The following is a 14,299-nucleotide window of genomic DNA, read 5'->3' on the forward strand; positions in this document are numbered from 1 at the left end:
TGTTCTCCTCCCTCTCCTACTTCAGGTCCATGGGTAGTCTCCAGCAAGCACTGGTGTGTTTTGAGAAGAGGTTGGTAGTAGCTCATGAGCTAGGTGGTGAAGGAGAAGGTAAGGCTCAGGCTTATGGAGAGCTGGGCACCTTACATAGCCAGCTGGGCAACTATGAGCAGGCCCTCTCTTGTCTGGAGCACCAGCTTAACATTGCACGCATAGCAGGGGTAGGTTTTCACCAGCAAAATGTTCTTGTTTCTGTTTCATATTTTGTTTTGCCCTGCTGAATATGATAATTAATATGGGGAGGGGGGGTATATATTAAAAACACATAATGCCCATAGAATGAGGTAAACTCTGTTTGAACTATCAGGATAAATCCCTGGAGGCAGAGGCAAGCAATGCACTTGGAGGTGTCTATCAGTTGATGGCAGACAACGAGACAGCTCTACAGGTCTGTATCACATTCATCATTGTATGTGCAGAGGATAGCCCCCCTTGTTATGAAATGTCTTTAATTATACTGATTAACAGGGAAAACAGAATTTATCAGTTGTCAAGTCTCTCCTCTAAGCAACCTAATTTTTCCTGCTGTAGTGGCACCAAAGGGCTTTGGATATAGCAGAACAGACTGGATGTGTCAGGGGCCAGGGTCGAGCCTATGGCAACTTGGGACTGACCTACGAAGCTCTAGGGAAGTACGAACGGGCAGTAGTCTTCCAGGAGCAACACCTGAGTGTTGCAGCACAGACCAATGACCTGATAGCAAAGACTATGGCCTATGGAAGCCTGGGGAGGACACATCATGCACTGCAAAACTACGCGCAGGCTGTAATGTATCTACAGGAGGGTAAGACATTAGCTACAACAATTAATAGTGAGCATGATGATATTGCAGTTGCTGTGTTTATGTATGAAAGTTTAAAAAGAACAAACCCCTGGGATCCAAAGATACTGGGTATAGAGGCATGGCAGCTTTGATTCACAGCTGTCCCAAGCAATCAGTGTCATTATATCTCCATTATACCATTTTTCTTGCTTCCAGAAGTATTATTTATAACAGTATAACTTCAGACAAGTATTGCTTGTTTGATGTTCAAATAGTTTAACATTTTAACTTTTATTGGATGTTGCACTGCCTCTATTAAGAGATATAAAATAATATTAATGAAAATGAATTAAAATAGAGAGCAGAGATAACTCTGTATGTAAATAACTCTAAGGGCCTAGTCCTCACAGTCAGTCAGAAACGCCTATGCTTCCCACTTTTTTTTCCACTCACTTTCATGCACATGCTTTCACTCTTGTATATGTTTAGAGGCCACTAGAAATAGGTGTAAATGTGCAAATGATAGTTGATTTCAACATAACCTAAAATAAGTCTTCAGTAACCCCAAGTTGCTCTTTTCTATAAGATTAAATAAGCACAACTGCTTAAAATTAAGGGGGAAATATCACAGCACTGCATGTAAATAACAGACCGTGTAAGACCTCTTGGACAGTGTGAAGTAAGCCATTGGTTTCTATATTTGATTTTTAAAGCATAAAGTGAACACCATAAGCAGGTGGAGCAGGCCCCACCAGCGTCCCTTGACCACATGGGGGAGGGAGGCGTCCCCCATGCCGTTCAAGAGGTCAACGCGTGGGAAGGACCCGGTGATTTTCAGAAATAACTCTCTAGTGTTCCCACAATGGCTGATGGTGTGATTTTCATTGGTTGGTAATATATAGAAGTAACATTGATAAGTGTGGTATTTGTCCAAAACTATTTTTTAACTGATAGTCTAGTGTGACGGGAAGAAACGTGATGCACTGAGGACACTTAGAGAGCTGTCACTACTAAACGTCATAGGACTAGAAAATAGGTCCTGGGAGCACGAAAATTGCTGCCTATGGACACAGCCCCCAATGCTCAGTCCAATTAAGTTACCCACTTTTCTGGTGGATGACAAATCTTAATTGATTGTTGCTTTGCTAGATAGGCAGGGTAGTGATAAAACTAGTTACAATCATAGGGTTTAACATATTCCATTAATACTAACAGTAGTCTTTACAGAGTTGTAAAACTTTAATTTAAAGGAAATTTGTGGGGTCTGTGTAACCATCTTTTGTGGTCTTGGGTGTATATTTTAAGGAGACAGAATTATTGGGATCATTATTATTATTATCAGACCAATTGACACTGATTTTCAGTCCAGTTCTTGTCTAATTTGAGATAGTTTTTTCCATATTTCCCTTCCTTAAGAATTGCCTCTTGATAGTTAGCATCCTTTTTTTTTTTTTGTGTCCCGTTTGGATCTTTAGCCATCAGAATTGTTGTCTTAAGGCCAAGAAAGATGCCAAGCGGATTTATTTTACCAAGTGGATCATCATGGCCTTGCCATATTGGTCCATTTGATTGACCTTTATTATAATTATGAATTTATTTTATTTTCAGTTGCTACAAACGGGACAGACATGACTGGGGGATAGGACAGGGAGAAAGAATGAAAGAAAGAGAGGGAGAGAAAGAAAACCAAAGGGGAGAAGAGACGGTGAGAAGGGGGGGAAGAAAGAAAAAAAAACAAAAAAAACAAACAAAACACCTGGGTCACCTGTATGGAAAAAAAAAACAGAAGAGAAAGCAAACAACAAAGAGCAACATAATAAAAAAAACAGCACCATCACAATAAACTAGCTAGCAGTAGATATCAGTAGATACTAAATAATAAACGATATTGTGCAGCACGCAAGATAGACAGCGCACAATGTGCTTTGAGGCAGCAGTCAAGAAAGCTGTAGTCCGCATCTGTGAATACCCGTGTGTACACCTGTGTGCATACCTGTGTGGATCAGCATGCTTGCATTCCAAAGGTTTCTCCATGTAACGATCTGCTAGGGAGTGTGGGGAGCCATAGCCCCGTCCTCCAGGGTATGAAGCAGGTATGGAGGAGATCAAAACTCCAGACATCCAGAGGCCCCCAGAACACAAGAGACCAAGGAAGACCAACAGAGGGGCAGCCGCGCCACTGTCCCAGTAAGAGCTGAGGAGAGTCCCAGATGAGGGCTCACTCAGCAGCCACCGAGCAGAAGCCAGGGGGAGTTGCAGTGACGCGCCCGTGAGCTCCGCCGGCAGCCAGCTGTGCCTGAGTGACCGAGCCCCAGGCCGAGAGGCCGGGGGCACCCCACCTCTGAAGTGGCCCGAGCGAGCCCCAGGCTCCAGGCCCCGATAAGCGGCCGCCAAGGAGTGAGCCGGTGTGTACCCGGACGCCCATCCCCAGACACAAAGAACCACCAACGCACCGACACCTGAGGGAGTCCGCCACTGGCAGGGGAAGTGGTGGGGGGAGAAAGGCCTCCAAACCTTGGAGGGCCTGAGATGTCCCCAGAGAGGTGGCGTCTGATACCCAACCTGACATATAGACACAGACATACGGGCACACACAGACACAAACATCCATTCCCACCCTCATGCTCTCATATGCACTTAACTCCACACTCAACCAACGTGGAGACAGACATAAAGAGACGCTGTACACACGATCACACTCCCCAAGCGTACTCTACGAACCGGGTCTAGGTACCCTTGCCCCTGGAGGGGGGAACTGCACCCAGACCCAGGTGGTGTTAGTTAGCTAACTATCTAACTAGTTAGGTAACTAGTTAGATAGTTAGCATCCTACCAAAGATAGACTTCCTATATCCCAGACTTGGGAAACTCCCTTGGTGTGTTAAGCAAAGGGTCGGGAAGAATAGATGAAAAAAGTGGAACAGAAAAATCAATGAGAATAATATTTTTTTTAAAGCCAAGATACTATACAAGAGTGATTTGTACCATGTACAACTGGTTGCCATATACAGTAAAATACACTAGAAGAGATGTCACAGAGATTTTTTTATTTTATCTATTAAACTGCAGTTAGAGTGATAATATACACATATATATTTTAGCAGGTATTTATCTTGTGTGAGCATTGTACAGTCAGCTGCCGGAATGAAGGACCTACGAAAGCAATAGTTCATCGAGGTCCAGTTTTCTCAAAAGTTTTTAACACACACTGGACACCATGCTAAAACATACCAGGTTTTTGGCTATTAGCTCTTTGGGAATCACCTTGTTGATGCAAAATTAATATTTTATGTCTGTCAAACTGTGCTATATTTTACTTTTTCATATATTCAACTAATGAAACTGGAACTAACTGTGTGTGTTTTGCAGCAACGGCTTTTTTTTTCTCATATATGTAGACACAACACTGGTTAATCTCGTTTTTATGCTTGAATGAGGTATGTTTATGAACAAGTACTTACTTTTGTTAATGTGTGGGTATTAATGATTGTTGCTGTCTGTGTTCATTAGGGACTAGGTCTGTCTTTTTTGTGGGTTACAACCAGAAACTGCGAGGAAAGAAAGATAGAAATTTTTTCTTACTGCCATCTTATATTAAGTACATTATAAATACATGATTGTGAGTGCTGAAGTGCTTATTAATAGTTTGATAAACGGGACACAAAAAGGCCCAAGCCAGGAGTTTTATTATCTGGCCTTAACTAAGTGTGACTATTGTTTAAACCTGACCAATTAATTTTCTTTTCTCTAATGCTAATCCACGTAATCTTACTTAAACCTAACCAAGTCTGTCTACCACCAAGCAAAAAAAATATGTAGTTTTGCTTCCTAACCTAACCAGCAGCAAGTGAAAACATAACTCAAAAGTCCAAATAATGCCAGCATTCTACATTTGTGTCCAGGAACAGAAAACAATTGAGAAATTTTTGTGCAGAAACACTGTTCACTAGACTAAATTTCAAAGCTTTGAGAACAACAAGAAACAGTTATATAGCATACTGTTTGATACCAACATCTGAATCAAAAGCAGCAGGATAGGAATTTTTGATCTAAACTTTTCCACTGTGTTCAAAAGCACTATACATTTTTGACATGTATCCACAAACTTGTGATGAAAAGCGAGCAAAAACTTAGTCACCATTTTCCCCCTGCAGTCGTACAGAGACCATGTAGGGAGGCTCTGGCTCTTAGCACATACTTTGATCTACGTGTGAGTATCTTCTTTAAAGTCGGAGTTGTTTAAGACTGAGAACATTGCGAGGTGTTTTTGAAATCCTCAAGAAGCATGAAAGGTATTTATGAGTCTGACACAGGCTAATACAGGATCAGTGCTCAGCTGTGTACCCTGGAGTGTGGTTTCCTTCAGGCAGGTTGTTGTCGATAATCCTGTTTGATTTAACTACATCTCTAACTAGACTTCTCTTTGGAACACATATTTGTGTCTCATCAACCTTGTTGAAAATAATCCCATTTTGATCTCTTTCCTATTAAAAAGACATGCGCACATTAAAAGGCTGATAAAATTAAAATACAGTCTAATTGTAATGGATCTTAAAATGAGTGACTGGGTTAATTTATGAACTCATCCAGGCTTCATCGAGCCTCTAAGACAGAGTCATGCTTTGTCACTTGGCTCACAGATCCTCTGGATTTTAATTGATCATTAGCTCGACAAGCAAAAAGAATTTCAGCTCAGAGTTGAGGTTAGGACAGAGTAAAAAAAAAAATCACTTGTGTGTCTCCAATTAACTTTCCCAACCAATACTCACACAGACCATCACTGGCCCAGACAGAGACAAACAGGCAGAGAAGCGTGAAGAAAACTTGATATTTGATGAGCTTCTGCACAATCTGAGAGCCTAATGAGAACTAAATACAACTTGCTATGACTGCCTGCGCCTTCGCAGCAGGAGTAGATGAAACATATCTGAGATGAAGGAGAAGGTTTCAAGACTTTTGAATTGAATTTGAATCAGCTGCATAAAAAAACAAGGGTTAAGAAAGACAAAAGAAACAGTGGGAGAAAAGGAATGGCAAATGTGAGTGCTGCTGGCTGAGTCAGTAAGAATTCACTTCAGTACAGCAACAGTTGTCACAAGCGTCAAAGTGCCAGGACTTTGGAAGAGATGATTTTCGCATCAGCCTCTTGGAACTAGCGTCTGATCTCTTCTGCTGTCTGTTTCCCTAGGTCTGCGTCTGGCAGAGCAGTTAGGTCGGAGAGAAGATGAAGCAAAGATACGCCATCGCCTGGGCCTGTCTCTTTGGGCCAGTGGAAACCTGGAGGAATCACAGCACCAGGTGTGTATGTGTATGCATTTATGCATGTGTTCTCAACTGCAAAGATGCAATTTGTGTGTGTGCATTTAAGATTTAAGAGAAACATTGTTAAATCTTGTGAAACCTCAAGGAACCATTTTCTACCTTGCCATCTGAAAATAGGCACCATGAGCACAGGGCAGATCCAACTGAAAAAGCAAATTGTCAATTACAATTTATGAACCATAAAGCAAACCCTTCTATACTGTCTTTATAGACTCAAACCAATATGGGAGCAATAGGAACCATATTTTACAAATTAACTTACTTGTCTCACAGCATGAAGTTACTGGTTTGAACCTGCTAGGTAGCTGGTGCCTTTCTGTGTGGAGTTTGCATGTTTTCCTTGTGCCCGTGTGGGTTCTCTCTGGGTGAACTTGCTTCCTTCCACAACCCAAAGACATATGTATTAAATTGATTGGTGACTCTAAATTGGCCATATATGTGAATGTGAGTGTGAATGGGTGTACCCCTCTTTTTGTTCTATAAATAATTAAAGATACAGCCGGTGATTTTATTAGATTATTTAATAGAAAAAGGGATATCATACTCATAAATATACATAGAATAATGTGCAATTATATCTTCCACATTATGCCATTATGCCTCCAAATTATGCCAGCTAATGTTAGCCACGAGTGTTTTTAAGTCATGCTTTCCCTCAGACAAACAGTTGAGTTACATTCTCACATCATATGAGAGTTTATTCACCAAGTGTTAGAGTCCAGCGTTAGAGCCACTTCAAAGAAAAGTTTTACTAATGCCTAACAGTAACTAACAGGCTAACAGAGAGCTTTGGTTTTTCCTCATTATTCTTTGTTTCCCAGCTTTGTTTGCATAAGTGAGAAATCCAGTGTAGAAGTGTAGAATACTGCTTAAGACTGTTTTGATCTATGACAGATAATAATTTTCTCTACTGCATTACTATGTCTTATTAATACCTGGTATTATTGTTGAATTTGCATAGTTTTTATTATATAAACTTTTAAAAGATATTAAATGACTGTCAGTGTCAGGTTTGCTGTACGGCAGGCAGGTTTTGGACACAAACACGGGATTCTGAAGATAAGACATAAACTCAAAAGGCTGCTTTATTGCTGAACTTAAGAAATTTAAAATACATAACACAAATCTGAGGGAGAGAGGGAAAATGGGCGAGGGAGTTACAGTCTGAGTACACACAGTAATGGGTTAAAGAAGTAAATAAATGACCCTTTGTATAAATACTCAGCTAGAAGTAAGAGAATGCTACCTAACTAAATGCATTCTATCAAAATGGAATATGTGAGTGACATTTTTGATTATAATTTGGTTATTTCATCACTCAGACAACCCAGACCATGGACCGCACAGAGCACACAGCTTGAGGGAGAACATGACTAAAGACAAGGGGAGACATACAATTAATACACAGGCTGTTGATTAGGGGAAATGGAGACACATGGGAACGCAGCTGAACTGAATCTGACTAATGAGGAGGGGGAGGCAAAACTAAACATTATGCACATGGGATAACGGATTATTAAATGAAACAGGAAGTAACAAACACTGAGACCCAGACTAAAATATATGAACTTGACAGAACTGTCAGGGTTTTGTCAGGGACACGACTGTAGAGACAGAGCGTTAAAGAGGGAGAGAAGAATGACTTCCAGGAGACACTGAGAACAAGACACAGAGATGAAACTAGGACACGAAAGGGAATTAACATAATTAAACAAGAAACCATTAACTAGGAAAATAAATAAAACTCAGAGGCACTAGGAAAGTAGAGCATAAACAGAAGCTTATGGAACTCAAACAGAAGTCTTATCTTAACCCAAAATAAACCTAAAGACCAAGAGAAAGAGAACTGAACTATAATAGAAAGATAATCCAAACAAGAAAACCGCAAAACATTCTGAAAACGCAAAAACCTTGGGCCAGCAACCAGGAACCATGACAGTTAATATAATTTAAAACTAACACCGCCTTCAGTTCTTCATGGTAATGGTGCCAAATCAGATTTTGTCATTTAACACTAAAGACAATTTTTTAAACAATTTAATGTTTATTTCTTAGTTTCTTTCTATAACTAGAACTGCAAGTTAAGCAACAAGGAAAAGAGAAGAGAGTTACTGTCTGTAACAGTAACAGGTTAAAAAATTTATTATTAAAAATTGATAAATATAACATAACTAAATGCATTCTATCAAAATGGAATATATCTGTGTGATGTTTTGAATATAGGACTACCTATGAATACAATCTGTGACTGTGTGTCATTTGTTTTTCTTGCTGTATTGTTATTGTAAGGTTCTGAATGTATTAAAACTAACATAATGACAAACATTAAACATATCATAACATAATCTTCATTTAAAACTGTTTTAAAGAACTATGCTGTAAATAAAATGAAAGCAAAAACTGAAAATATTTTTTTAGCTATTAGAAAATGCACAATTATAATAACTTTGCTTCTCCGTTTCATGGTGAAAAGTGAGCCAAAACACTCCCAACTCTTGCTGTGCGTATATACTGCCACCCAGTGGCCAGCACTGTACCTATATGCTCAAACAGGTTTGAAATAAAGCCTGGCCATTTAGATCACACAATACACAAAAAATAAATACAAAAGTTGTTAACGAATAACAAATGCAGGTGATTTACAACAAACCATGGAGACACATTAAAAGGTGTGAAGAGTATAAAAATGTCTTCACAGTCTAAATCCAGCTGAACACTGGAACAATGGATGGTTTGTATATTTGTGGATTGGTACTCATTGCAATGTATGTTTATTTGATATTTGTTCCAGTTATACAAAGCATCTATGCTATTTGAGGCAATTCGTCATGAGATGCAGCACAGTATGGATTACAAGCTCTCCCTGTTTGATCTGCAAACCAGTTCGTACCAGGCTCTCCAGAGAGTCCTCGTCAGCTTAGGTGACAGAACTGGCCTCTTGACCTGTTGTGTTGTTTCTTTGTGGCATAAATTACTGTACATCACTTTGTATGTTAGCTGTTCTCATTTTTGCATCTTATACATTGGTCTCTGTTAATAAGGCACAAATTATCACCTAATGTCTGATAGTTGTATTTCTTTATCAATGCTACCAGAATAAAGAGTCTGCTCTTTCAGATCTGCTCCTTTTTAACTCACAGCTCCACATGTTCCTATTCTTTCAGGCCGGCACGATGAGGCACTAGCTATAGCTGAGCGAGGGCGCACACGTGCCTTTGCTGATCTCCTAGTGGAACGCCAGAAAGGAAGTCAGCAAGCAGCGAGCACTGACCCTTACATCCCGGTCACCATAGAACACATCCTGGAAACAGTCAACAGTCAGAGGGCCATGGTTCTCTACTATTCTCTGGCAGAAGGCTTTCTGTACAGCTGGCTAATATCTCCAGGCACAGGTTCACTGCCACGCTTACACAAACTTAAGCTGATCGGTTTTATAAAATTACTGAAGATGCTTTTTTCATTCAGATTCAGAGTCGTAGGCTGACAAAGTTGCCTTTAGGAACATGGAGCATCACTTTTCTGGTTGGGAAGGAGCCTGAGGCTGCTCCCTTTAGCTATCTCCATCTCACCCTATTCCTACCATCATCTTCTATACTCAGACCTCTTACGTGACAATATTAAACCTCTCCAGTGATCTACCTCTGTGGTCTTCCTGGCAGCTCCATCTTCAAAGTCATTTATCCAATATATCCACTATTCCTCCTCTTCACATGTCCAACCATTCCAACCTTCCCTCTCTCCAAACTGCTCAACCTGAGCTGTCTCTCTGATGTACTCATTTGTAATGTTGTCCATCCTGGTCACTACCAGTTAAAATCTTAACATCTTAAATTTAGTCAGCTTGACCTCTGCCCCATGTCTTTTTGTAAGTGCTACTGTCTGCAAGCCATACATTATAGCAGGCCTCACTATCCTCCTATAAACCTTTTCTTTCTGCCTGACACACATCTCCAGCCACTCCATCCTGCCTCTAACCCTTTCCACTCTTCATCCTCTTCATAGTTACCCTCACTACCTCCTTACTAATCCTCTGCACTTTGTGATTCAAGTAGCCTAAGCTGATGCATGAGGCTACCCTCAGTGATAGATGGTGAGAAGAAATGGGTATATTTGCATACTTGTCGCTTGGTGCCTGTACGCTCAGGTTTTCCTTAGGGGATAGGATTGTTTCTTTCTTGCACCTTCCAACAGTTCAGTGTGCCTGGCTTCCTTAGAGTCCCTGTATCTGCTGGGGACTCCACTGTTATACTGGAGTACATTGAAAGAAATGGCCTACTCAATGTAACCCAAGGACTGGTCTGTCCTGAACACCTGGTTTGAGTATAATGGTGTCCATTAGTACACTTAACACAGGATGCTCTAGTATGCAAGTTCATGATTGATTTCGTAATTATATTATCAGATCTCTGTCCACATGTCTTGGATACTCGGGTAAAGATAATATCAGAGCATTCAAGCGATCACTACTTGGTACTGAGTTGGATCAGGTCTCACGTGTGATGGGGATGATGCTGGACAGGCCTGATGTCCCCAGATGTGTAGTGACGATGCAGTGGGAGTGTCTGGCAGAGGCCCTGGTCTGTGAGATCTTCTACTCCCACCTCCAGCAGAACTTTTACAGCACACTAAGTGAGGCTGGAGACACTGAGTCAGAGTGGACCATGTTCCGTCCCTCCGTTACTGAGATTTTGGAGATGAGAAAAGACGTTCAGATATTTCTGTGCTTTTTTTCTAAAATAGTTGTAAATAAAATGTCCCATATTTTTAAAGGGATTAATAGGTGCATAATTATAAATGTACTGATACTGGTGTCCACTTCCAATTAAGTCAATAATCATGATTAAGTAATGCTTTAATGAGAAGTATGAAATTCAGGTTTGCAAAATCATTTGGAATTGGTCTTAACACAGCTGTTGTAGAAAGGGATTCATGTTTCCATGGGCCTGAAGAACTTTTCAGTTTAGTCATCAATAACATTTAAGTAATATGACTACAGTAGTCTGTAATGGACTGGATCTATATGCACTTTTCAAGGCTTATTGATTACTTAAAGCACTGCATGCATGCAGCTTTTATAATTATCACACACACTCTACCACCCGTCCTACACCCATTCCAATGGGATGGGAAGGCATAAGAGCATGTATAAATGTTAAAAAAAAAAAAGCAGGGATTATATCTTTGGTATAAAAAAAACAGAGTTGTACTATCTGTGTTGTACTATAAGTTGTCATAACTGCTGTGGCATGGGATACTGAGATGTAGTGATGTTGTCATGACTTCAGTGGGAATTCATTTAAGTTCTGTGAGACAAAACCAAAAAGGGTCTTGACTGAGACGATCATCCTTAAGGTCTTTGTAATGCTAGGGTGACATTTACCACTAATTCTCTTCAAAGGGTGAACACTTTTTGCAGTCTTTCCTCCAGGGCTACCTGCAGGCTGAAATGTCACTTATATCTACATATATCAGATATGACATTTGAGGAAATTTATACTGCAAAGATGATCACTCTTTGGCTGCATGGCTTTTCCTCTAAGGGGACCCTTAAGAAACAACGACGGAAGCACCATTTAGTGTCTGCACTACATACTGCCACACACACACACACATGCTGACAAATGGGCACACACATAGTGCTGTAACCTGCTTATGTTTTTCCTGAAATGTTACAGGTATCGTGAAGTTTAATGAGGTGTGTCTTGGAGAAGCAGGACTGGAGGTGTCTGAGTTCAAGGATGGTAATGGGAGCCCACAAAGTGGAGAAGGAGCTGTTGGAGGTTCCCTTTCTCTGGAGCAATACATCCACAATGCTAGAGAGGCTCTGGGAGTGGATAGTCATTATAACAGGTAGTGCCACCTTTGATAGATGCCAGTGAATGATTGTTACCAGCACCTTTTAATTCAATGAAGTATTTTCTTTATGCCTCATACTGCTGACATAACTTTGTAGCTGACAGTGACAACTTTATTCCATTAAACAGGTTAATGGAGCGTAATGCAGATATTTCATGGTCTCATGAGCATATGTTTAAGCCTTTCCACGAGGCTGATGTTCAAAGTTTTGTGACATGTCTTAAATCCCTGTCTGACTACTAGCACACATACAAAGAAAAATTACGTGGTTGACCAGTTGTGTTGAGCTTAACAACTATGGTAAATATGTTATTAATCACTATAGATGCATTTTCAATCTGTATTTCCCTCTGTGTATAGTACATTTTACATATCTGAAGAAAGGATAGGCTTCCAGGCAGAGTCTAGCAGTATCCAAGAGAAAGACTGTCAGCCCAGAAAACACAGGCATTAAAAAAAATAATGAAAAACCTCTAATCTGGTCAAAATTGTTTCATTGGTGTGCTAAACTGTGGAACTGTTTTTAAGATCATTGTTATTAAGTCACCCTATGGTAATGTGGTACATGTCATTGTCTACAGAAGATAAATCTCAGTTATTGTAGAGATATGACTTTTCTGTCTGGGGCTAGCATGGTTAATATTTGAGGCTTTGGATGATTTGTCTTGACATTAGCTTGATGGACTCCAATTACATTTTATACAAAGAAAGAGTCAGACTGACTTTGGAGACATTGACTTTTTTTGTAGGCTTACCATGTGTTTGACATTTGAGGCTTAGAGTTAATCGGGCAATCCAAGATTTCCATGAAGTTCTGTACAAACTTTTGGAATAGATTGTAGGTGAACCTTCTCTCATTTAAACAAAAGTGAGCAAAACATGATAGAGAAGACGCATGCTTTGTGTCTGTCTTCCTTTTTTCCTGCTCTCTCCTGCCAGTTTTCTCTATTCTCAATTATACTGCCCACAACTCTCAGGCCTTGGTTGGCATAGCTGGATGACTTTGTAAATCACTACCATGTGTTGTGCCAGCAAATGTTCCCCCATACAAACTGCATCTCAACTTACTGTGAAAACCACTGCAGTGGAGTCACTGCAGCCAGCAGATTCACTACTTCTGGTGTGTGTGTGTGTGTGTGTGTGTGTGTGTGTGTGTGTGTGTGTGTGTGTGTGTGTGTGTGTGTGTGTGTGTGTGTGTGTGTGTGTGTGTGTGTGGTGATTCACGCTGTTGTGTGTGGTTTATTATGAGTCCCACTCATCTAAGCATGACAAGTTTTTGCAGATACACAGCATAAAAATGTTTTCCAAACCACTAGTAGCACTTTACTGCCCTTTAGCATGTATCCAGGTATCAGAAACTGCTATTACCTTCCTGAGTGTGTAAAATCTACAGCCAGAGGATTCCATAAAAAGTTATTTTAATTCCAAGTCATCGCTCTATCACATACTGCTCCAGTAATTAATTACTACTTGTTTCTTCCTTTTGTACATTTTCCTAAGATTGTCAGTTCATTCATCAGTCTGAAACAAACTACTTTCTTCTCTCCCTTTAAGACCGCCCTCTTTTTAAGCCTGCCTTCTTTTGATTGGCTTCTGCTTGTAAACAGAATGTTTGACCATACTTATGCTTTTGAGTTGACACTGTTAGAGATATATGCATGCACCTAGCATTTTGGTTGCAATCTTTAGACAAGGCTGTATAATAGAACAATTATGTATCACTGTCTCTATTGCCATTTTGCAGAGTCTTCTCAAGTAGTGAGACAGAGAGTGAAGCTGGAGATCTGTTGGAGCAGCAGTTTGAGGAGCTGAACAAAAAACTCATCTCTGCCACAGACCCTACAGGCTATCTCCACATGGTGTCCAGAAATAATCTCTTCAACAGGTTTGACTCAGAGTTCTTGTAAACTGCGAGAGTATATTGGCTATATGTCCAGAGGGTGCTACTTTAGGTTTAGCTCTGACTTTACTTAACTTCACTGCATAGTGAGTTGGTACTGCATCTCCTCTACTACATTATTAGCAACAAGCTTTTTTCAATTTATCTTACATTGAGAGATTTGGCCAAACTAAAAGCTAACTAGTGGCTAACCAAAAATGCAAAACAAGAAAAAGAAAAAGCCCAAAGTTCTAATTTTAATTCCAAAACAGATGATAGACAGGCAATGGGGAAAATAAAACAGGTAAAGAATAACCAAGTTCATGAATCATAGCAAAAGGTCATAAACAAGGACCACAAGAAACTGCTGGATCACTTGGCTCCAAAGAAAACAGGACAGTCTATGAAGTGTGAACTAACGG

The 14,299-nt window shown here is 40.1% G+C and overlaps 1 protein-coding gene across 2 annotated transcripts in view; it reads left to right on the plus strand.

The window, feature by feature from the left end:
* The window catches only part of ttc28 (tetratricopeptide repeat domain 28), a 166,352-nt gene that overhangs the window by 139,137 nt on the left and 12,916 nt on the right, over positions 1-14,299 (plus strand). For both annotated transcript variants that reach the window (XM_085464402.1, XM_085464403.1), the window contains exons 15-22: positions 26-218; positions 365-445; positions 589-841; positions 6,009-6,118; positions 8,934-9,063; positions 9,307-9,534; positions 11,818-11,992; positions 13,743-13,883. In XM_085464402.1, the coding sequence (XP_085320528.1) occupies positions 26-218; positions 365-445; positions 589-841; positions 6,009-6,118; positions 8,934-9,063; positions 9,307-9,534; positions 11,818-11,992; positions 13,743-13,883 (1,311 nt within the window). The remainder of the gene's footprint in view (positions 1-25; positions 219-364; positions 446-588; positions 842-6,008; positions 6,119-8,933; positions 9,064-9,306; positions 9,535-11,817; positions 11,993-13,742; positions 13,884-14,299) is intronic.

Source organism: Copadichromis virginalis, linkage group LG7 (genome assembly GCF_057382275.1).
Source record: "Copadichromis virginalis isolate Kocher_CV1m ecotype Utaka linkage group LG7, C_Virginalis_male_GT1.1, whole genome shotgun sequence".
Classification (NCBI taxonomy): domain Eukaryota; kingdom Metazoa; phylum Chordata; class Actinopteri; order Cichliformes; family Cichlidae; genus Copadichromis; species Copadichromis virginalis.